The sequence below is a fragment of the Anser cygnoides genome, chromosome 14, assembly GCF_040182565.1.
Source record: "Anser cygnoides isolate HZ-2024a breed goose chromosome 14, Taihu_goose_T2T_genome, whole genome shotgun sequence".
NCBI lineage: Eukaryota > Metazoa > Chordata > Aves > Anseriformes > Anatidae > Anser > Anser cygnoides.
Window position 1 is genome coordinate 1,671,669 of NC_089886.1, and position 22,122 is coordinate 1,693,790.

A 22,122-nucleotide genomic window follows, 5' to 3' on the forward strand; every position below is an offset into this window, starting at 1 on the left:
TCTCTGCTCCTCTGAAAGCAGCACGTAATTCTTTAAGAAAATTAAATCTCCCTGCTTCCAGCGGGACTAATTGGCCCTCGTCTCGTGGCGCTCCTCGGCTGCCGCGGAGCCGAGCCCGGGAGCGCGGTCCCCAGGGAAGGGCTCTGGGCCGGGTGACAAACTGGGCTGGGGACAGCAGGAGCCCGCTCTGGCAGTGACATCCCGGGGGCAGACGGAGCCACGCTGGCTGCGGGAGGGCGAGGGCTCTGCCTGCCGCGGCCTCGGCAGCCTCTGCGTGGAATTTTTTGGCTCTGCCCACGTGGGAGCCGCGGCCACGGCCCGAAAGGCTCGGGCAGGACAAGCGCTGCTGTTAATAATTGACCGGTGAGATAATGAAATAGCCGTGCCTGCTGTTTGCTGTTCCTTCTTTTCCACCGTGGCTGTAACACTCTGCACGATGGAATGTAATAAACCAAAGGGCGATTTCCACGGGCGAGGCAGGGGAATCGTGCGTGGACGCGGCTTTGGAGCCTGTGATGTGCCCGGGGCTGCCTGCTGCCTCTGAGGCGTCCCGGCCACGTGGCGGCCAGGTAAGTGACTGGGGAAATCGCCTCTTTGGCACTCTGCAAGTTCATTGATTAATTGCTCCTTAATCTACAGATAAGTGCGTGTGTTTGGGGGGGGAGAGAGGTTCTGCGAAACGCAGACTGCAGACCTTGGAGGGCCCCGGGGCGTGTGTCTGTTGTGCCTGCTTGCTGTCCTCAGGCTCTCTGCACAAGCAGATGTCCGTTCATCCGGACAGTGCCCACGGCAGCGTGTCCCGGAGCAGCTGGGGGATGCAGATCCAAGGACCCAGCTTAGTGCAGCGTTTGTACGATGTCCGTACGTGGTTTGAGCGCTGCCAGATGCACCTGGCCATGCCCACGGCCAGGGGTGCCTGTGGGCATCCCGGCAGCAGTGTGCAGGGCTCTCTGCAGAGCGGGGCACAGAGCACGGACCCCGGGGCACGGGGGCTGGCAGAGCTGCTGGCTGTGTGCGAGGAGGGCGATTCGAGACCCGCCAGCCTGTGGGAGGTGGTAGGGGAAGAAGGGTGATGCTGGAAGGCAGAGTGTGGAAGTGCCGTGCTTTCTGTGGATCCTTGTTCCCCGCCAAGGACTAACTCAGGTCTCAGGTTGCTTCCTGAGCAGCATCTGCTGCCTAAGTCCGTCAGCTCCCATCCAAAGGCATCTTTCCTGTAGCAGTCAGCAGGGAAACAGATGAAGGAGCAGGAAACGTCCTGGAAAATATTAAAACCGTGCTTTGCGATGTTGAACCTGGGCTCCAGAGCAGCCTCGGGGCCGTGTGATTGCACACAGCCTCCTGAGCACCAGGGCTCAGCCTGCGCATCCCGGAGTGAAAGAGGTGAGACTTTCACAGGGGTGCTGCGCGCTCCTCGGGGATGCACGTTCTGCGGGTTTGCCGAATAAAGGGCGTCTGGGTCTGCGTTAAATGCTCTGAGCATTGCCTTTTTTCCCAGGGTGAGCTCAATATGTGCTTTCCCCAATCCTTCTCCTAATCACCTCCTGTCAGTTTTGCGGCATCTGCCTGAAAACTGCTCGCAAAGGTAAGCGAGCGTTTAATTTCTGCCTGGGATCCCGAGTAACTTGCGTTCCACCATCAAACCTGTGCTAACATCACTAGCAGGTGTTCCCAGATCAGCTTCAGCTCCTCGTGGTTTCTCGTGGTTTGTTGTGGAAACCAGCGATAACAGTGTTCAGTGGGAGTAAGAATAAATGCTGGCGACTTTTGTCCAAATGAAAGATATGGGAAAATACTTGCATGTAAAACGCTTGCCAAAGGAATGGGCCGGTCTGCTATGCTATGTTTCCTCTGTGTACTTTGTGTTTTTCTTTTATTCCGACGGAATGCTCTGTGGTAACTGGATAACACATTTCGGTCTCCCTCAGCCCAGCAGCAGGCACAGTTATGGATAAAGGAGACTGAGCACAGGCATCTTCTGGAAAGGAACAGTTTCAGTTTCTTACGTCAAAATAAGAGAGTTTAAAAGCTGATCTTTTTTAAAAATCAAATTAATTCATCATATTAAATTTGTTTACAAGAAAATGGAAGTGCTAATACTGCTGGCTAATTATATTTCATACTGGCAGTGTGCAATGAAGGAATGGGACAGCTCCGTGCTTTACTGAGGCCAGCCAGTTCCCACAGAAATTAATCTGTGGGTAGCAGAAGTGCTTAGGAGGCAAGGTGCTGGGTTCCCTTCCCAGAGCAGGACTTCGTAACAGTTTTGTGGTGAGGCAAAAGGCAGCACAGCAGTGGCGGTGTGTGATTGCACCTGCGGAATAAACTCTGCCGCACAAGGAGGAAACTGCCCTGGGCAGGCTGAGAACAAACTCACCTGGCCTCGGGGCCGTAATGCTCCGTGGCGCCGAGGCCGCTGACCATTTGCCGAAAATGTGGTTTTCTGCTCTTGGTCATCTTAGACGTATTGGGAATGTGTGTGAGGGGTGTGAGAGCTCCGTATTCAGTTTGAATTCTCTTTTGTGTTTCCTGGGATGTTAATAATCTAATCCGTGATGAACTTGCACATGTACAAAAATCAACAGAATCATTAGATTTTTTTCTCTTACACTTTGAGCTCAGTAGAGTCTCTAGTTCTCTGATGCTCTTGAATCTTTTTGAGTCTGTTCTTGGATGATAAACTTGTGGGATTAAATGAGCTCAATCAAGCAATAAGGAAAAAAAAAGAAGGAAAATTGTAGTGAAATAAGAAAGGATGGGATGGGAAAGATTGGAAAGACACTCATGTGTTCAGGCTGAAGCAGCGATTTCTGACAAAAGCCTTTTTTTGTGAAGTGCTTTCCGAGGTAGAAACAAAGAAGGTGTTTGGTGTTTAGTAGGTTAGGGAGTGATGACGATGGAAGCCAGGAGACATTTTTGAGGCTGAGTAAAGACAGTGAATTTGAGGACAATGGGGAAGTACGCGGAGGGTGCCTGCTCTAACGAGAAGGTCAGGCGCTGCTGGGCGCTCAGACGAGGTCTCTGCCCGGGCTGTGAGGGATTGCTAAACCTGTCCTTCCTCATTAAATCCTTGGTCGGAGATCGGGCCGTGGCTCCCAGGCCCAAGATAATTTTATCTGGGCTGCAGTCTTTCTTCAGCCGAGCAGTCGTGTTACTCGGAGGACAGACGTGTCGGCAGCGAGGTGCCCTCGCCTTGCAGGGATGTCTGCAGGGAAGGGCCGGCTCGAGGCCAGGCGGAGTTGCTGTGCCCATCAGTAGGAGCCCGGTCCTTCCGCGGAGAGCGAGGCAGAGCTGGGTGAGGGCGTTTGGGAAGATTTATTCTCACACAGTGAAGGGATATTGAAGCGTGTTATTATTTTCATCTTCCTTGAAAGTGCTCGGGACGTTTTCATTGCTCCAGAAAGCCAGAGGTCTGTGTCTGTGATTTCACTTGAAATGTTTACGTTCCTCAAACTGTGGTGAAATTTATTAATGTGCACATGAGTCATAAACCTCCTCTAAATCCCACTTAGGCTCTGTCTCAATAATGTCTGACACTTTGACTTTCTTTGGCTCCCAGTAGCAGGAAAAGTTTCCCACTGGGCCCGTATAAGCCAGCCCTGCGAGTTTGTCTGTGGGTTTTGATATACGGCATCCCTGGCGGCTGGTAGACAGCTACCTGCACGGTCGTGGAAACTGCGCTAAATCAGGAATCCGTTTTTGAGAGACTTCAGACATCTTTGAAGAAAAATACAAGTTAGCAAAGGTGTATTTCCCAGTCATCCGAAGGGGGTGCCATCTGCTGTTTTCTCTTACGTTGCCCTCCTGTAAGACAAGTTTGAGACCTAAAGTTGAAAGTTCTGGTTTATAAATTAGAAAAAGAAGGGCAATAAAGCTGGGAGTGACTTTCAGAGATGCTGGCACGGGGACAGCCGTACAGACACGCTTCCCTGGATGTGGTGTCCTTCTCCTTCCCTCGCCCTTTATCATGTGAAAGCGGTGGAATTTGAAGACTTCAGACTTTTGTCTGGAATTTCCGCAAGCTTCACAGTGCGGCCAAAGGACCGATTCTCGCTAAGATGCGGCGTGGCTGGAGAGAAGAGAGATGGGCGCTGGGACTGCGCGGGTCACCCGCGTCGTGCGCGAGCGTGGATTTCTGCCCGGGGTGGCGATGTGGGAACCGTGCGTGCAGCTGCAGAGCAGCACCCTGGTGCCCCCCGGGATGGCCGGGGAGCTGCCTGCTGAAGCAAGGGTACCGCGGATGCGTTTTGGGAGCAGTTACGTCTCGCGGCCCGTGAAACGGACGGATCGGGTGCTGCAGTCTGTGCAAGTGATTGGAATCTGAAGAATTTGGGCTAATATTTACACAAAGTGTTTGCCCTTTGATAAGCAGCGGGTCGTTCACAAACACGGACATGACATAATATCGGCAGGCTGGTCACAGAGCTTGCTTTGCGTCTCACACACTTGTCTGTTTTGTTCTTCAGAGAACAGTTGCGTGTTGCAGTTTGATACAGGCTAATAGCTGCGGGGCTCTTGCCTTTACTTCCACGGAACCATTTGTCTAAAAAGGGCAGTTTTACGGAAATTGCCTTAGTACACTTTATTGGAAGTGAACAAATGAACGCGGCTGTGACAGTAGTATTTTTTCCTACTATTATCACGGTAAAAACTTGGAACAAATCTTGTTTTGATACATCGGACATCATTATCTTGGCCCAGAGAGTGCCCAGCCTAGTGCCCACAGCATCCCCCGGGTTTTGTTTGGCCTCAGCCCCCGGCTGGCGGTGCAGCGGTAGCCGATTGCTTTCCCCGTTGAGGTCCCAATTCTCTTCCATGCTTTGTTTGCCTCATCTCCTTGTCAGATCTACAGGGCAATGACTTCATGTTCTGTATTTGCAGGCTGCTTTGCATAGAGGGCTGTGCTCCGTGTACAGGCTCCTGGGCAGAACTGCAGCAAATACAATAAATAAAGGGATGGAAGTCAAGCCTTTTAAAAACAAAACAAAAACCAAGCCAAATCAAAAAAAGCACCTTTGTTTGGATCCTAATAGCTGTTAGGGGCTTTATTACTTTCCTTGGGCATCTGGGATGACACAGTTAGCACACCTTCCTTCATCTTCCTTTGTTCTGTGTCTTTTGTTGTGTGCCCTTTGTTCTGACACACCTTTAATTCTACTTTTTGCTTTTTGCTTTTGGAGGTTTGCAATGAAAATACCGAGAGCTTGTCAGGAACGTTCGCTCTGTGTTACAGCCTTGCCAGGGCACTTCTAAGGCCCAGCAGCAGTGTGCTCCATGAGGGTGCTCTACCACCTACCAGCTGAGGAGAACAATAACATCATTGTTTGATTTTTTGCTTCCAGAGCTCAGGAAACATCTTTCCAAATAGGAACGGCGAATAGGATGGTAGGTTTTCCCCAAGATGTGTTTCATTATCGTGTTGTTTAAGTTTTAGTGGAGACTTGTGGAGCTCAGTGCATCACATCAGTCCTTATTATTTCTGTCGCTTCAAGGATGTGACATTGCAGACTCGTACGTAGACCGAGCAGACACGCAAGATCAGAGCCATGGCAAGAATGGGAGCAGAGGGCACCAGGGTGGAGAAAAAAGTTCTCTGGCCTATCTGGCACTTCTCTGCTGTCCGGGAGGAAAGGCTGCAGGTAGCTCAGACGAGAGGCTGCCAGGGAGGAGGGAACGTGCTGTGAGCTGCCATCTCCTCCTGCGTCCTGCCGCAGGCACGGCTCGGCGCTTGCTGCCGCTTTTTCCAAGCCAGGCGGTCACACCTTCAGCTTCTAAGGTACAGGAATAGTTTCCTGTTATTTCTGGTATTGTCATAAAACCCTGAGACACAAATTCCGCTCTTTGTTGCTGCGCTCGCTGTAAATTGCAAGCAGAGGTAGCTGGAAATAACGAGGGGGAAAGGTTCTTAGGAAACGCTGCTATAGCAAATCACGAGAGCTCTGTCACTGGTGGAAAGCCGCAGCACAACTGTTATATAAATTCTGTGCATAGCTGTGGAAAGTCAGAGCCAACTTCGGGCTGTAAATCAGGGCAGCTCCATTAACTTCAGTGGAACGGTGCCAGCACGTCCCAGACAAAGCCTTGGCCCGGCCTATTCATAGCAGTCGTGGGGGAATCGAGCTGCTTGGAGAAGGTCCACTGGAATAAAATTTTGATTAAAAAACGGAGATAAAAGTGACAGAGAAATCTGCCTTCTGGTTCTCTCGTGGAATGCGGCTCCCACAGGGTTTCATCCTGTGCAGCTCCCAGCGCCTCCAGGTACACCCAGGCTCACAGAGCTCACCGAGCATTCACTCTCTCATCTGCTTTTCTTTCTTGATAGGTTCAGAACATTCAAGGCTTTCCTTACGCCAGATTTCTAAGGTTTTTACTTCCATAAATTCTTCAGTACGCCGATGAAAAGCATGGGAAATTTCGCCATCAGCCACTGAGGCTTTGTGTTTCCTGTGAGACAAATTTCACGGCTGCATTTTAGATATCTCTAGGGAGAGATGAAACTTCTCCAAGTGTCCATGAGTTGATTTCTTACTGAAATTTCTGAAAGAGCCCAGCAGAAGTTCCCACTTTGTGGTGGTATGCTCCTTTCATTTCTCAGAAACTAGTTAATTTATTTACTGTGCCCCACAAGTCCAAGTTCCCTTTATAGATTAACTTGTGTATTTTGGCTTCCATCCACCTCTTCCCTTGGCTCAAAATGAATGATACCAGGACTGTCTTTGAAACAAGGCAGGAATGTGAAGTTTTTTGATTAAACGGCGGCATCACCGCTGGAATCTCCCCGCCAGCTTTACGAGGCCCCGCTGCAGATGCACATTATTGGGAACAGCAGGCGAACCTGTGGGGAGTTCCACCTTTTTCAGGAAAACAGACGTGCAATATTTAGTTGGTAGGACTTGGAGACAGTTTGCGTTTCTTCAGAAGGCGTGTCACTGAGCAAGGTGAGTGCAGCCGTGTAGCTGCAAAACCTCGTGCTGTTTCGGTGAGGGCCACGTCCGTCCGAAGGAGAGCCAGGCGCTGACCCAGGGCTGCAAGCATTTCTGGAAGCACAACCGAAAGTCACTGTGAAGCTTCATCCTGCCAGGTGTGTGTTGTAGTCAAGTACCTCCAGGATCAGGCAGCGCTGAGCTGGGGTTTTCAACCTCTCAGGCTTATTTCTAGACAGATTCAGAAACTAGCTTTGAATCTGGCCCTTGATGCTTTGTAATTGCAGTGAGAGGACATCCTCTAATTATGTATGTCATCTTTTAGATTTAATGAAGATCTCAAAAGCTCTTGTTGTTGAAGACTGAGTTCCTCCGTTTGTGACAGAGGAATTGATCATTCCAATATCCTGCTACTTGCTGAAGCCATCTAGCTACTCTGAACGCTGTTTTCAGGTTCTCATCGCCAACGTGTGTGTGATGCTCTGCCTGGTCTCCCAAAGCGCAGTTGGGATCCTCCCACTGAGTCTTTTTCACATCTCTGTTTTTTTGTTTGCTTTATTTTAGGATCCTCTGAATATTACTGGAATGTGACTGCGGTGCAAAATGTACTCTTTCAACAGCTCAGCTGCGGACATCTAATCAGACCGTTTCCTGGAGAGGCTTCAACATGGCTCTGTCTGGGAATGAGATAGAAAGATGGACTCATGGGCAAGGCGGCCGAATTGGAGAGCTGGTGGAGCCCGCAGCCTCCCCTGACAGCAGTCGTCTGTCGCCAGTGACGTCCCTTGGCAGCTCAGACCACCTCCTGCACCTCCCTGGAAGAGCAGACTCTGCTTACAGCTCTTTCTCGGGGGGATCAAACGTTCCAGAGTATCCCACCCCATTGTGCTATGGTGAACGCTGCTCTTTGCCTCCCGAGCAGGTACCGTACATGGACTCAGAGTATGTAAGAGGCATTTATAACCTCAGCGCAGCAAACTCTGATCTCAGATGGCTGCATCCACACAAGGCACCAGACCCGAGCATCCGTGGCATCCCTCACAGCGCTGGGCTCGCGGGGGGCTGTGGAAGCACTCCTTCCCCCGGGGCTTCCAGCCAGGGACCGCTGCCCCTGGCTGCACCGCCACCCTCTCCTCCTGTGCGACTCGACAGCTTCAGGGTCGCCAGACACCTTGAGAACACGAGGGAGAGACGTAACTCTGGGAGTCTCGGGGAGGGCAGCGCGCAGCCAGCTCACGGGGACGTGTCGTGGAGCCAGGACAGGGATGAGATCCCTGAGCCAGATGCAGCGGCAGCCGGGAGAAAGACTGTGGAACACAAAGGCTGGTGGTCTGCCGGTTGTACAGACGGGGTGTCTGTATCAAAAGGTCAGGGGCTAAGGACAGAAGAAAATGCAGAGAGGGGCCCAGCCCAAAAACCTGTGAAGAGAAGTAATCCCCATGTTTTCAGCAGGCCGTCTTCATTCATTTTTCAAGAATATTTAAGGACTGACTCTGTGGCGAATGTCTCTAAAATTTTTTCTGCTTATAATTCGGCTCATGCTCATAAAATTCCTGACGAGATGAACTCCAAGCTCTCTCCTCCAGGGCACGCCAACCCTCGCACTGTTAATGATACACACGAAGACAAACAGTACCCCTGCAGCGTGCGCAAGCCAACTTTCAGAGAAGCAGATCTGCGAAGCACGGTGCCAGAACCCAGCCGGTGGAAAGGGTCCTTGCTCTGCGCTCAGTGCCCGCTCCGCGCCGAGCTGCGCTCAGACTTGGCTCGGGATGTGTTTGAGGACATTTGTGACTTAAAACACATGGAGAATGCTCTTCTAACTAAAAGCGCATCCAGGAAGCTGAACAGTTGTAGAGATGAAAATCAGTGCTACAACTACAAAGGAGAGATCGGGAGTGGTGCTGGGGAGCCACTCCTGAATCCCCAAGCCAAAACACAGAAACCATCGGTGTCCTGCAGCTACCGTGCTGCAGAGTCAGCTGATACCGACCAAACAGCTTTGCTCAGACCAAAGGAGGATTCCACATCGCAATTTTTAAATGAAGTCAGGAAAGAAAACCAAGCCAATGACAGCAGTCCTGAGCTCAGCATGCACCTAGAGCAAGAGGAAGCTCCTGATCCCTGTCAGAAATACCAGCCTGAACTTCAAAAACAGCTCTCGAGAGAGCTGCGGGACGATCTTGCTGGTGAACAAATAAGCAGACAGACGACTCCCATGCTTTACTACCTTTCTGGGGGAAAAGCCACCGACATCCTGCACCACCACAAGCTCGCCCAATGTCGAGAGGGCTCAAGGAGCTCACCAGAGGAATTTCTGACGAGCAGCCAGGCTCCCTCGGTGCGGAGTGTAGAGATACAGAGGGAAGGCAGCCAGCTCCAGCCAGCCAGCCAGCACCACCAGCGTGCCGATGACGGTCTGGATGAGACTGAAGATCTCGTTCTCGGGAGTCCTGCTTCATCCGTGGATGAGAGTTTCAAGAATGACTACAGAGAGAAACTTAAAGTGGCTCAGAAAAAGGTTCTGAGAGAAACCTCCTTTAAAAGAAAAGACTTACAGATGAGTTTGCCTGTTAGACTAAGACAGAAGCCCTCCAAAAGGCCTTCAATTGAACACCTGAGATCTTTCTCATTATCCGGGGCACATGAGGAAGCCAAACTTGCTCCTTGTTCCCCCTCTCATCTAGAATCCTTAGAAAGTTTCAACAGAGATGGAGAAATAAAGAGGCCACAAAAGGGTCAAACAGGGGGAAGGAAAAGGGAAACAAAAGAGGAAAAGAAACTGTGTTATTCTGAGCCTGAGAAACTCGATCAGCTCGCAGACAAGGAAGTCCCGTGGCACCAGGTCAGGGGTGAAAGGACTGAGCCGGGCACAGAGGCAGCCAGGAGAAAGACCCTGGAAAACAGAGGGAGGGCACTTTCCAGCTCAAGTATCTCCCGGACAGAGCTGAAACAAATCCAGCACACCGCGCTTGTTGAATACATGGAGCGAAAGATTAGCCAAAGACCAGGAGGCACGCAGCACGTCCCGCTGCATAAGCCGCCCCTGCAGAAGAGGCCTTCGCTTCCTAAATGGCCTCCTGGCAAGGCTTCCAACCCCAGTGGGAGCAGGAAGATGCAAAGCGATGAGGTTTTCTGCCAAGCGTTCTCTGAAGAACCACCACCAGATGTTTGCCTCCCCCGAGCGTGGCCAGCAGATGCGGCCCCGGCTCTGCTGCTGGGCCGGTGTCCTCGGAGCCCAGCCCCTGTCCTGCGGCCGTGGGGAGCCACGGCCCTGAGCAGGCACTGGCCGAAAGCCTCCCTGGGGCTGCTGCTCCTGCTGCTGCTCCTGCTGCTGCTCCTGCTGCTGCTCCTGCTGCTGCCCCGGCTGCCGAGAGGCCCGAGTCAACGCCTCCTGCCGCCCAGGTGAGAGGGGCTGGGGCAGGGGCTGCTCTGAGAGGGAGAACGGCGGGCTGTTTGCGTGAAAAACCGCTGAGCAGCAGGAATGGGGACGAAGGCTTCATTTTTAACATGTGGCAGAGAGATGAAAGAAGTCATGGAGAAGGCACGCTCGCTTAATCTGTAGGAAGTGCTGTGTAGTGGTTGGAAAGCAGAGCGAATGCTCTGCTTTTTGCAGTGTGCCGGAGAATTAATTAGGGGAGATTTTAAGAGAAGTGCCACCAATTTTGATGCGTTAATGATTAATGATAACAATTTGTTATTCTCAAAAGCATTATGTAAGGAAGCATTACAAGCAGCAGACAAACAATGTGTTCCTCAGTGTGAAGAGCTGCAGCGATTGCGTAAGGGTGGGAACTGCAACGGCCGACTGAGCAGCGTGCTCGGTCCGGGCAGAAGCACTCGTTATCATGCAACAAGTGTGCAGTTTTAAAAAGGGGCAAGGGGGAAGGCTTCTAGCTAAAGCTTACCCTTTGGGAAGTTCCTGCAGTGACTGAAAACCAGCTAGAGACCTGCCCATCGCTTTGCTTCTGCTGTGCTCTGCAGTCACAGCCCGGGAATTCAGGGACCTTTTTGGCTCCTGAATTTGAAGGACAATGGCTGTCAATGTTGTTGCAAGAGGAAAAATAATAATACTAAAATGGTCAGAACAGAAATACTCTAACATGCTACTGAAATTACCCGACTGAAGAGACTCCCACCAACAGTGGCCACCTTCTGAGTTGTTGTGGGGGTCGGTGGGAGTAGAGCCTGTGCTTTGTTGCTAGCCGTTACTTGGTTTTCTAGGAAAGATAGATGGATGCTACCTAGAAAGAGTCTAATGGCATCTGCATTAATAAAAAGAGATGGACAAACTTAAAACACCAACCAAACACAAAAACCCAACAAAACACCACCTTGCTAAACCTACTCAGCTGTTGGCTGCTGCTCCCGGGGAGAGCAGACGCGGGCACGAAGCCGCGGCGGCTGCACGGTGCGAGTACCGGTGCCGTTGTCGTTTGCAGGACGCGGAGAGATGTGCCGGCGGGGCCGTGTCACCGTCTGAGCCTCGTGAGAGCTGCCCCGGCGTCCCCAGGTAAGGCTGCGCGGGGCACGGGGGCTGCCCCCTGGGTTTCCGCCGCGGGGAGCCGGAGCGCAGCGCGCCGTGCGCCCGGGGAGCGCCTCCGGCCACCGGGAGCGCAGCTCCCCCGTGCGACCTCCGGCGAAAACAGCAGCTGGGGGGGGCTGGGGTGGGTCCAGCCTTAAGGCTTTAATAAATAGAGGAAGCTGGAAGTGTGATGACAGTTACTTGTAGCTGCTTAAGCAGCCTGCAAAAGCATCTGGTGTAGAGGAAGTGTCTCAAGTGGGAAGGAACTTCTGTCTGTGCTCTTGCAGTTTCCACGGTCATGCGGAAGATGGATGCCAGAATCACAAACAAGACAGTGACCTAACTGGACGCTCTTGTCAGGACGCCGAGGAACTAGCTCCTGAAACCTCTATTCCTAGCTCAAGAAGCAGCAGCCAGGAAGATGCCCAAGTGGAAGAGGAATGCAGCGCTGGGTCTCCGAATGGCAGTGCTTTGACGAAGCGCCCAGAGCAGCAGCTAAAGGCAAGTGATGCTGCAGTGCCTCGGGAGAAAGGAACGTGCTGCCACGCATCACCGGCTCGGTCTCACCAAGGAGACAAAAATGCACCCACAGGTTTATTTGCAAAGGAAGCAGCCGTGCTCAACAGCCAAAAAGATATTCTGCAGGAGAGAGAGACAAATCCGTCCAAAAGGAGACTGTGGTCTGCTGAGGACCAGCGATACGAAGAACTTGCGATGGAGATTGTTGCCAAAGACAGTTCTCTGGTTGATATTCTCATGCCTTACCCGGTGAGAAAAACTGCTCTGGACCTGATGGAGGGTCTTTTTCCTGTTGATGTTTCCATGCTGGATAAATCACACAGAAGAAAGGCAGATGTACAGCATGCGCAGGGGAACGAGTAAGTAGACCAAAACAATTAACTACTAGTTTAAGGTCTTATGGTGCGTGAATATTATGTATATACTGGTGCTAAGAAGACTCGGGGATTTTTTACGCTTGGTTTGTTACTGAAATATTTTAGTTTTCTGATTTATTTGTCAAGAAATACCTGAGGCTATAAGCGCGTAATGGAAGAAACGTGGAGTAAAGCACACCATGATAGCTGCATGCAAACAAACAAGCTGCGTGCATGGAAAGCAAGAGAAATCAGCAGGCTGTACATTAGTAGATGAGCATTTGAGGTACAACAAATTTAACCCAATTCTGCCAGGGTAAATTTGCTGCTGTTCAGCCAGGCTGTGTGGCTCCCACACCACGCCGTTTACAGACTTTGCAGATCAAGGTGTTCAGCAGATTCGTCCACTCCTGAGCCCGTGGGAGTGGGAGCTGGGGCTGCACGTAAGGCCAGGAGCTGGCCCGGAGGCCCCTGCTGCTGAAGGTGGCAGGAGGCACCTTGGTGGCCGTGCTGATGTGTTGTCAGCAATGTGCTGAGCTGGGAGCATCAAAGCCAGTAAGAGACCTTACTGAAAGGGACTATGATAATCCCAGGCTACAAATTCTTTGCTCTGCATCTTTTAAAATGTTAGAAAAGTCCCTGCTGTGAGATGAGAGAAAGGTGATTTGGAAGTAGAGATGCATAAAACCAAGGGCACAATCATAGAATGGTAGAGGTTGGAAAAGATCTCTAAGATCATCTGGTCCAACCTTCAGCCTAGCACTGCCAAGTCCCCCATTAAACCATTCACAAAGCACTGCATCTACATGTTTTTTGAAGACCTCTAAGGACAGTGACTCCACTACTTCCCCGGGCAGCCTCTTCCAATATTTCACAACCCTTTCAGTGATTAAATTTCTCCTGATATCCAACCTAAATCTCCCCTGGTGCAACTTAAGGCCATTTCCCCTGGTGCAATAAGGTCTCCCCTGAGCCTCCTTTTCTCCAGGCTAAACAACCCCAGCTCCCTCAGCGCCCCTCAGACTTGTTCTCCAGACCCTTCACCAGCCTCGTTGCCCTTCTTTGGACACGATGTTCATGAACAGAACTCTAAGTGTTTGTCACAGGTGTTTATTTTCTATACAAATAGCAAGAAAAGCAATGGAGATGTGCCAGAAGAATGTTCTGAACCCGAACTCAATGCCAAGCAAAGGAGTGACAGTCCCATTTGTAAGGGAAACCAGACCCCGAACCAGAGCGGAGATGACACAAAGGACCTAGATGACATCACGTGTAAGAAAGTAGGTAGATGGCCATCAAAGGAACCATTGTTTCTTCACCACCACAAAGTTATTCATGTCACATTCATGTACTGTGGGTGCTCCTATTCATGAAGTTTATCCCAGTAACAATGTTTCACGTATAACTTCAAATCATTTATTTTTCCAGTAGTAAATTTCCTAGTGAATTGGCAAATTGATCACGAGCAGTGGTGTTTAAATTCTGCCTGGCTTTACTCAGATCTCTCCTTCCACACACTTACCTTCAGCAGGTCGTCGGGGATGGCTTGTGTCTGAAACGAGCCCGCAGGCTGGTTATCCCTGTCCTCGCACAGCCAGCTCCCGTGCAGCAGCTGGCTCAAATCTGGTTTCAGTAGCTGTAAAATTCATTACAGCTGGCAGCGTAAATAAGAAATGGTTTTTACTCTGAGAGAGCTGGCAGCAGTTTCTGTATGTTACCAGGGTCTGTTAATTTCCTTACGTACAGCAAGTGAAGGTAGCATGGACGTAGCTGGACTCTGGTTCTAGGGATAGAAACATGGCATCTCGGAAGGGTAACGTGTAGCTTTGAAGAATTAAATTATTTTTTTCCCTGTAGAAACTTGGCCATAACCTCTCTCAGGTAATTATAGCCTGCCGTCCTGAAGTTCCTCCTGCTGTGTATGTGGTGATATTTTTCGTTACCTGCTGTTTAACTGCTGCTGCTCTTTATGGTGACATTGGTTGATTTCCAAAAAAAGCTGATATCGCTCTCCCACTCTGGTCTCGGGGCCTCTCCCCGTAGTAACACGGCTGCATTAGACAGCCTTCTCCGCGTGCTTTGCTACTAGGCGCTTTGCTCACTTGCATCCACTGAAAAAATCATTTTTTTTCCGTGCGTATTGTAAATGAAATTCCAGTCAGTTCATGTGTGGTAATAGAGCTGTGGCTTCACGGTCACATCTTAGACGAAGCCATGTGTATACATGTTGTAATCTTTGTTGTAGTTTACTTCTGACTGTGGTCGGAAGCTCTCAGAGTTAGGAATTATATCAGCAGTTAAGGCGATTACCAGTAATTTGCTTTTCAGAGTTTGAGAATTAAGTATACCTAGGATGATCTTTCTTTTTTTTTTTTCCTTTTCCAGAGCTTGAAATTATTTTAAGTCTTAAATTCGGCAAAGATGACGTGAGAAAATTCCCTTCTTTATAAATGACACGACTTCTCTTCGGCGATAAGCCTCTTGTGATTTTTCTTTTTTCCCCTTTGCAGCTGGAACTCATCTCCAGCCTGCGTTCCAAGCTGCAGGCGCTGTGGGAGGACAGGGAGCTCGTCCTCTCGGAAGCCAGCGACTGCGCCGCGCGTGGCAAGGAGCTGGAGGCCACGGTGCACGACGTCTGCAAGCCCAACGAGTTTGAGCGCTACCTGATGTTCATCGGTGACCTGGAGAAGGTGGTGAGCCTGCTGCTCTGCTTGTCCAGCCGCCTCGCCCGGGTCCAAAACGCCATGAGGAGGATCGACGGCAATACGGATGCCGAGGAGAAGGTGGGTGATGAGAGCACAGGGTGTTTAATTTGTTCGCTTTGCGTCTTTCAAGGTGGGGCCGTGCTCTGACAGCTCTGAACGGGGGGGTTGTACCCGACCTGAGCCAGCCGCTGCTCGGGCAGCGTTTGGTAGCGGGCAGTGAGGGGCTGGGTCTCCGTGGCCCAGCACGGACAGTTTGGTGCCGGAGAGCCCTCGTGCACACGCAGCACCAGCTCTGCTCTCGCAGCAGGGCGGTGGCATGGCAGGAGCGGCAGGACCTGGGGAGCTGAGCTTTTGAACCCGTGACCGTTCGTTCCCTCTGCAGCAGATCACAACCTGTGCTTCAGAGGTGGTTGTTTTCCCACTGGTAACTGCAGCGTGGTAATTACTGCTGTGAAACCTTATTTCACTTAAAGGGCACGTCTGAGCTATAGGGAGCAGGAGGAAGATGTGGTCATAACTTCAGATAGAATTTCCTGTAGTTTAACTCAACCGGCCACTTTTGCTGGAAAATTAGGAATTGTCTCATGTCGCCAGGAAAGCTTTTCAAGTCTGCAGTATGCTTTTTTTCTAGAGAAGCCAAGCTGAGTTTATCCTAGGAATGACGGTTTCCTGCTGTCCTTCCTGCTTTTAGACATGCTTTTATCAAAGCGGTACCTGCTGCTGTTATTTTTTGTTCAGAAATTAGAAAGCACGGTGTTACTGCTGGGGTTCCTGGAGCTGGGCTGCTGCTGACCTTTCGTGCATATTGTAGAGGTTTGTTGTGCTGGAGCACAGCGGGGCACTAAGAATCCTCCCATGCAGAGCGATGAGGAGAAGCAGGACCTACCTGCTCTGAAATGTCTGTCAAGTTAACGTGAATAATTCTGGGCTGCATTTCACACCTAACAGACTTTGTGCTTTGTGGTTGGCAGGGGGCTGCCGTTTCCTTAGCGCTATGTTTGTCCTCTTCATGTAAATACATTAAAATCATTTATTCAAGACTTGGAATAACATGCTCAGTAAAGGCTTGTTTATGTGCCAGTATCTTCTGCAGGTATCTCCCAGTCGCTGTAATTGCCCCGGCAGTCTTGCTCTTTGATTCCAGCTGCTGCCCTCAGGACGCAGGTGGTGGCAGTTGCTCTGTGCTGTTTAGGGACTTGGTCCTGAAACCAGAGATTTTGCAGCAGTGGAAAACTTTTATCCCTATGAAAATCATTACAGCTGAAAGAGAATCAGCTGAAATGTGAAAGGTGTTAAAATCCCATGGGACAGGCAAGGCTTGATGCTTGTGGATTTGGGAAAAAGAAACCTTTGAACAGTTACTGTCTGTCTCAGTTATTTTAGTACACGTGCATTTTAGTAGAAGTAACATGATATTTTTTGTATGGCATTGGCACTCTGGCCACACACAACTCAGAAAATACAAAGATGTGTGCTTAAAAAACTGCTAATTGACATAAGAGGGATGCAGGATACGCTAAAATTAGCAGAATGTTAAGTACATTGATTTTTGTCCTGAGGGCAGCATGGAAGGAGTGAGCCTTGATGGGATTTACTGGGAGTCTTTACCTTGCAAGCCACAAGAACGAGTAATTTAATCTAGAAAAAACTCATGTGGAACACAAAGCCCACAAGAGGAAATAATTAAACTAAATCGACTGTGGCTTCCAAATTACGATCCGGAGTCTGCCAGGAATGATGAGTTTTCACAGCGTGCTGCTTTGTTTTCTCACCCCATTAGCAATCGCTGAACGAACGGCACAAGCTCTTGTCTAGGCAGCGGGAAGATGCAAAAGACCTGAAAGAGAACCTGGATCGCAGGGGCAGAGTGGTCGCTGGCATCCTTGCCAAATACCTGACGGAGCAGCAGCTCCAGGACTACCGGCGCTTTGTGCAGGAGAAGACCTCCTTGCTGATCGAACAGAAGGACCTCGAAGAGCAGATCAAATTTTTCGAAGAACAGTTAGAAAATCTCAAGGAGAGCATCCCCCTCTAACACCCTAACGGACCGTCCGTTTTTGTACCTGGTAATTTGTGACCTTTTCCTGGGAATCCGTGCGCGCTGACCGCCCTGGGCTCACGCTGATGACCGGTGCGATGCTGTTAGTGCCCCAGGACCGACAAGTGCTCAGAGGCTCGAGGCACGCTCTGGACACGCTTCCCCCCTGGACAGGCCAACTGACAAAATCCTGCAGTGTGTAGCAGGCTGCGTTTTGGAAATGACTGCTAGGATGTCTTATTCCTCTAAATTTGTCATGTATTTCCCCTTGTCGTCTGTCCGTCTGTTTCCAGATTGACATAACTGCAATAAAAGAGCAGCACAAGTTTGCACCTCGTGGGTGGGTGAGTGTTTGAAATGGAAAACGATGCGGGTGTGCAAATCTGAACTGAGATTGAACAAAACCATAGGGAATGCTACGGATCGCTTCGGTGAAACTCCTGCACTTGTTTCTACTGCTTATGTACGTGACACAGTAAAAATACATTGCAATGGAAGAAAATAATCATTTTCTTAGTAGTTGCCTTCCTCAAGTACCTCCTGGCTCTGCGCAGCCCAGGTGGGCTGTTCAGTAGTGGGTCTTCTTATGAGGGCAGAAAAAAAATGCCAGTAGGTGTTGAAACCATCTTAAAAGAACATTTCTGGGAACGTTAAACTCTGAACTTATTCCCGCACGCTGTGTTTGCAAAGTCCTCGCTATGCTTTTGAAGTGTTTATTTTTCAAGCAACGCCTTTGGGGGCTGTTTTTACGTAGCTTTCAATTGTCAGTGTGCACGGGGAGTGCTGAACGTGGGGAAAGAGCTCGGCTACAGCAAGAGGTAGGTGGGAAGAGCGGAGGAAATAATTTGGTTTCAATGAGGCTTTATAGAATTCCCTTGGCAAAAATCTTTTAAACTAACGTTGTGTTTTGAGTCAAACCAGTGATGTTGCTGTACTTAAAATTTGAGTGATTTTTTTTTTTAAAAGTGTTCAGTGAGAGGAATGTTCGGTGTGAGCTGCACGCCTTGATCATGAGCGAGGCAGCTAGGAATCTAACTCAGGTTTCTCCCACGGGCAAAACAGATTTTCCTTGTTCCCCGATGCCAGGCATTACCAAGAAATGTTTTACTAGCGGTGCCTCTGAGGTCGCCAGCTGCTCTCCCTCTGCCTTCAGAACAAACGGACGTGGTGATAGGTGCTTCACGGGGTCCAACAAATAAGGGTTTGCTCTGTGGCTGTGGGACTTGGGTTTGCACTTACACAGACGTACCTGTATCGACAGCCCTGCTCACGTTTACGGAGAAACAACCCAGCGTGATGTACCCTGAGTAAGGCTGCAGAGGTGGCTTCAGAGGTATGTCTACAACGCTCAGCAAGTGCCAGTAAATGTATTTGTAGTAAAGGGTGCAAGGGGATGGTTTAGAACCGTAGTTTTGTCCTGCTGATCTGAGCAAAACGGATTGTGCTTAATGTTGGATCCGCTGTTTTACCGGCCACAAGTAACTCCAGCGAGCAGTGCCCCAGCTGTTCAGCAGGGTGGCCACTTGACTTCAGTTGAGCTCGTTAGAATAAAAAGTTTGAAGTCTCTGGGGTGGTTGAAGAATGGGGCAGTGTGTCAGTGCCAGCTGACACCACTACAAAATCTGCAGTCTCTCCTAGACCGATCAAAATGTGTGGTTCCTCTCCTAGCTGAGGATAACCAACTAGTCGGAAATAAATTGAAGCTGGTATGTGCCTTGAGGTGAAAGGATGGGTCTGCACCCTTCAGTTTCTCTTGGCTTTTTGGTCCTTGGTGTCATGGGGAAGACTTTTGCCACTCCTACCACTCTGGCATTCACAGGTATGTGTCAAAGAGCAAAAAGTAGAAACAAATTCTACTCTGTTTTGCAAAAAGTCATGAATCTGTGCTCCTTGTTACTTTTTCTAAACTGTGAATTTCAGGCAAAGTGAAAATGATACGGCGATGAAATGGAAACCTCTTTGCTGGCAAGCAGAATCAACACTTCCAAGGCACCAGCAGCTCTGGATGTCAGGTGGGTCTCCATTTTCATGCTGATCGTCTGTTATGGATTTGTTCCCAGTGGCCAAGCCCAAGGCAGTGGTGCCAGCTCATGCTGGAGGTAAGTCACAGAATCACAGAATCGTCTAGGTTGGAAGAGACCTCCAAGATCACCTAGTCCCAGTCATGTGCAGTACTCCCGGAACACCTACGTGCTAAGATGTGGGCTTGTAAAATCACAGTCTGATGGGCAAACACAAACGATGATTTAACCTGATCCCATCTTAAGAGCTTTGCAGAGCATCCCTTCTAACGCATAGGAGCAGCCCCAGGTACTTCTGATAATGGTCAAAGGCTGCGGTGGCTCAAAATCGCGTCCGTTACTTGCGAGAGAGAACTTTTATTGCCTAGAGCCAGAGAGATGAGCACATATAGCAGGTGTGGGATAGAGCAAGTGGCCAGTGGAAGGAGAACATGCGTTCTGCTCGTTTGACAGCGCCTTGGCAGCGACTGCGGGAATTTTAGAGGTAGTGGCTCACTTAGGATTTGATTTAACACCCACTGCAACGTGTGGGAGTCACTGCTGGATCAGGAGCTGCTGTTTCAGCCTCTCAGGCACTAAGTTGAAAGGATTTTATTATTTCTGTTTTTTTAAACCTTGGCCTCGTTCTCTTCACGGGGGCGTTATGCTGTTGGACTTGTGCGTGCGGAGCTAATTAAGGAAGGGAGGGGTGCAGGGGTTAATGCAAATGTACCGCAGAAGATGTATCTGGTGCTTGTGAGAGCTGCGCTTAATAAATGGGAGGATGTTCTCTCTGCTTTGGGAATTCATGGCAACCATCTGAATAAAATTTTAAAAATAAGCTCAGAGCAGCGTTGCAAAGCTAATCTTCTGCACCCTAAGGGAGCCCACGTATACGTGGAAGGATAATCAGGCAGTGGGAATCGTGTAACCTCTGGGTTTAACAAAACGCACTCAAGAAGCAGCTCGTGAATTTCCCCGTTAAACAGTGAGAGGCATTAAAGATTGTATGAGAGATTCTAAAATGTCACATGAGCCTCGCAGCTGAGTCATCTCATGGATAAATCCACGGAGAGAAAGCATGGGCTGAGCCGATAGAGGCTTGATTTGCAGAATAAGAGAGACTGCTGAAATCGTGTGCAAACAGCCAGGGGTCTTTGTGACGGCCTTCAGCCCGCGAGAAGAGAAGAGGAGCATCCCACAGCACCTCACCACCTCGTGACGTCCCTGCCTGGTGGCAGCTCCTGATGGTGAGGCTCCCGCACCCATTTTGGGGGTCCAGCTGGCTGCCCCCTCCTGCCCGTGATGTCAGTGCCACGCGGTGTCACAGCGGGCACTGAGCGGTGGCAGCAGCAAACGGGGCCGAGCCACCCCCAGGCAACGGGTAGAGAGCTGCTTCGAGGGGAGCGTTCCCACCAGTTACTGTTACAAATTTACTAAAAAAACGTTTTGAGGTGCAATTTGGTGGCTTTGGGTGCACCCTTTTAGGGGCAGTGAGACCCACCTGCTTGTGCTGGGTGCTGCGCCGCGTGCTTCTATTGCAGGTCTATGTCAGGAACCCTGGCAGGTGTAACCTGCTTGGTGAGAGCAAATACAGGAGCAATTTATCTCTCTAAATACTTTTTTTGGTGCTAATCTGGTTTATTTTGCACTGTCACTCTTACTGCTGCTGGCTAAATCACCATTAGGGTGTCTCCTGATGTAGCTTTTCTGGTCCCTGACTTCGCAAGGAGCGGGAGGCAGGCAGCCGCTGGTGGTGGCTGGATCCAGGGCTGCACACTCCATCACTGTCCTCAGCTATTCCTCGGAGAGGGAACGTGAGCTGAAAGGTAGGAAAGGGGCAACGTGACCGGCTGTAGCTCTTCCTGCTGGGGACACCAAGCACTGCCTGGCTGTTACATGCTGTTTTCCTGGCGGTGGGAGACAAACATTTAGGTACTGCAGCCAGTGACAGAAGCTGAGCCCTGTATAAGGACTAGATGTGCTTGACGATTTGCTTTGTCTTATAAATTAGTGAAATTAGCCTTGGCCCTGGAATGGAAAGTAAACATTCCTCATCGTGATGCAGAGCTTTGGATCTGTGTCATCCTGCTCTGCCCCTGTGGTCCCACCACAAACAAAGTGCTGTTCGTGCCCGTGCTACGTGCAGGCCAAGTCGGTGTTATTAATCTCTTTATGGATTTATAGGGTCCCACATTAGCACAAATCAGTGGAATGAGCAAAAACAGCCGTGTTGCCATTTTACTTTGATTAAGATGCAAATTAGGAAGCAAATGCATCCAAGGAATGTAGGTCATGGTGGAAATGTGCAGAGCACAAGAAGGGGAGAGCAACGAGGAGCTCAGGGGGACTGCCTCACGGCCCTCACCTCCCCTCGGTTCGTTTTGCAGCTCCTGCTGGGTCTGTTGGCAGCTATGATATGACTCTTCTGATGGACATTTTGGTGATAAAGCCAAAAACCTTGTAAAGGCTCCTTTGCAGGGCAGGGTCGGCATTTCCCAAGGATTTCATGCAACAGCTGTTTGTATTCAATACTCGTGAGAAGAGAACTGAGACAGAAAAAGTCTACCTGAACCTGCCCACAACTGCATTGCCTCATTCTGATCAAACAGCGCTAGCCTGGAGGACAAAGTCTGGCCTTTCGCGCAGAACCACAGCTTGGAGCTTGTTTGTGAACCTCTCCAGCGCAGATTGCTGAGCTGATACTCCTCAGAACCTGTTGTGCTGGTGAATGGGCAGAGTTGTTACAAAAATGACTGCAGTCAGGGTCAGACAAACATTTAGCTTTGGTGATCCCTGCTGCTAAAGTAAAACCTACACCAGGTTCGTTTATGTAGCCGCTTCAGTGAGTGTGGGGCATTCACAGGTTACCAGTGACTCTGCTTGTGTTGCCTACAAGTCTAAAAAAATTACCTTGATTTTGATTTAAATACCAATAACTGTGTGCTTTACAGAAGTGAGCAGGGAGATTATCTCCATATTACAGCTGGAAAACTGAGACGGGACAGGTAGGCAGACCACTCACCAAGGCAAAACAACCCCCGGCTCCTGAATCCTGC

The 22,122-nt window shown here is 50.0% G+C and overlaps 1 protein-coding gene across 1 annotated transcript; it reads left to right on the top strand.

Annotated features, from left to right (window-relative positions):
• The first annotated feature begins 8,481 nt into the window (after positions 1-8,481).
• SHROOM1 (shroom family member 1) lies at positions 8,482-17,395 on the top strand. The gene is made up of 7 exons (XM_066977255.1): positions 8,482-9,521; positions 10,076-10,325; positions 11,363-11,433; positions 11,733-12,323; positions 13,450-13,600; positions 14,831-15,103; positions 16,806-17,395. Exons 1-7 carry the CDS (start codon positions 8,482-8,484, stop codon positions 17,058-17,060), a joined length of 2,631 nt encoding a protein of 876 aa, XP_066833356.1. The 3' UTR covers positions 17,061-17,395.
• Positions 17,396-22,122: the final 4,727 nt, after the last annotated feature.

What these genes read in the sequence shown, in the direction of transcription:
- SHROOM1 (XM_066977255.1), top strand. Translation starts at nt 8,482, where the DNA reads ATGAACTCCAAGCTCTCTCCTCCAGGGCACGCCAACCCTCGCACTGTT. An exon ending in AGACAGAAGCCCTCCAAAAG is followed by an intron (nt 9,522 to 10,075) that starts GCCTTCAATTGA and finishes CGTTCTCTGAAG; the next exon opens with AACCACCACCAGATGTTTGC. An exon ending in ATGACATCACGTGTAAGAAA is followed by an intron (nt 13,601 to 14,830) that starts GTAGGTAGATGG and finishes TCCCCTTTGCAG; the next exon opens with CTGGAACTCATCTCCAGCCT.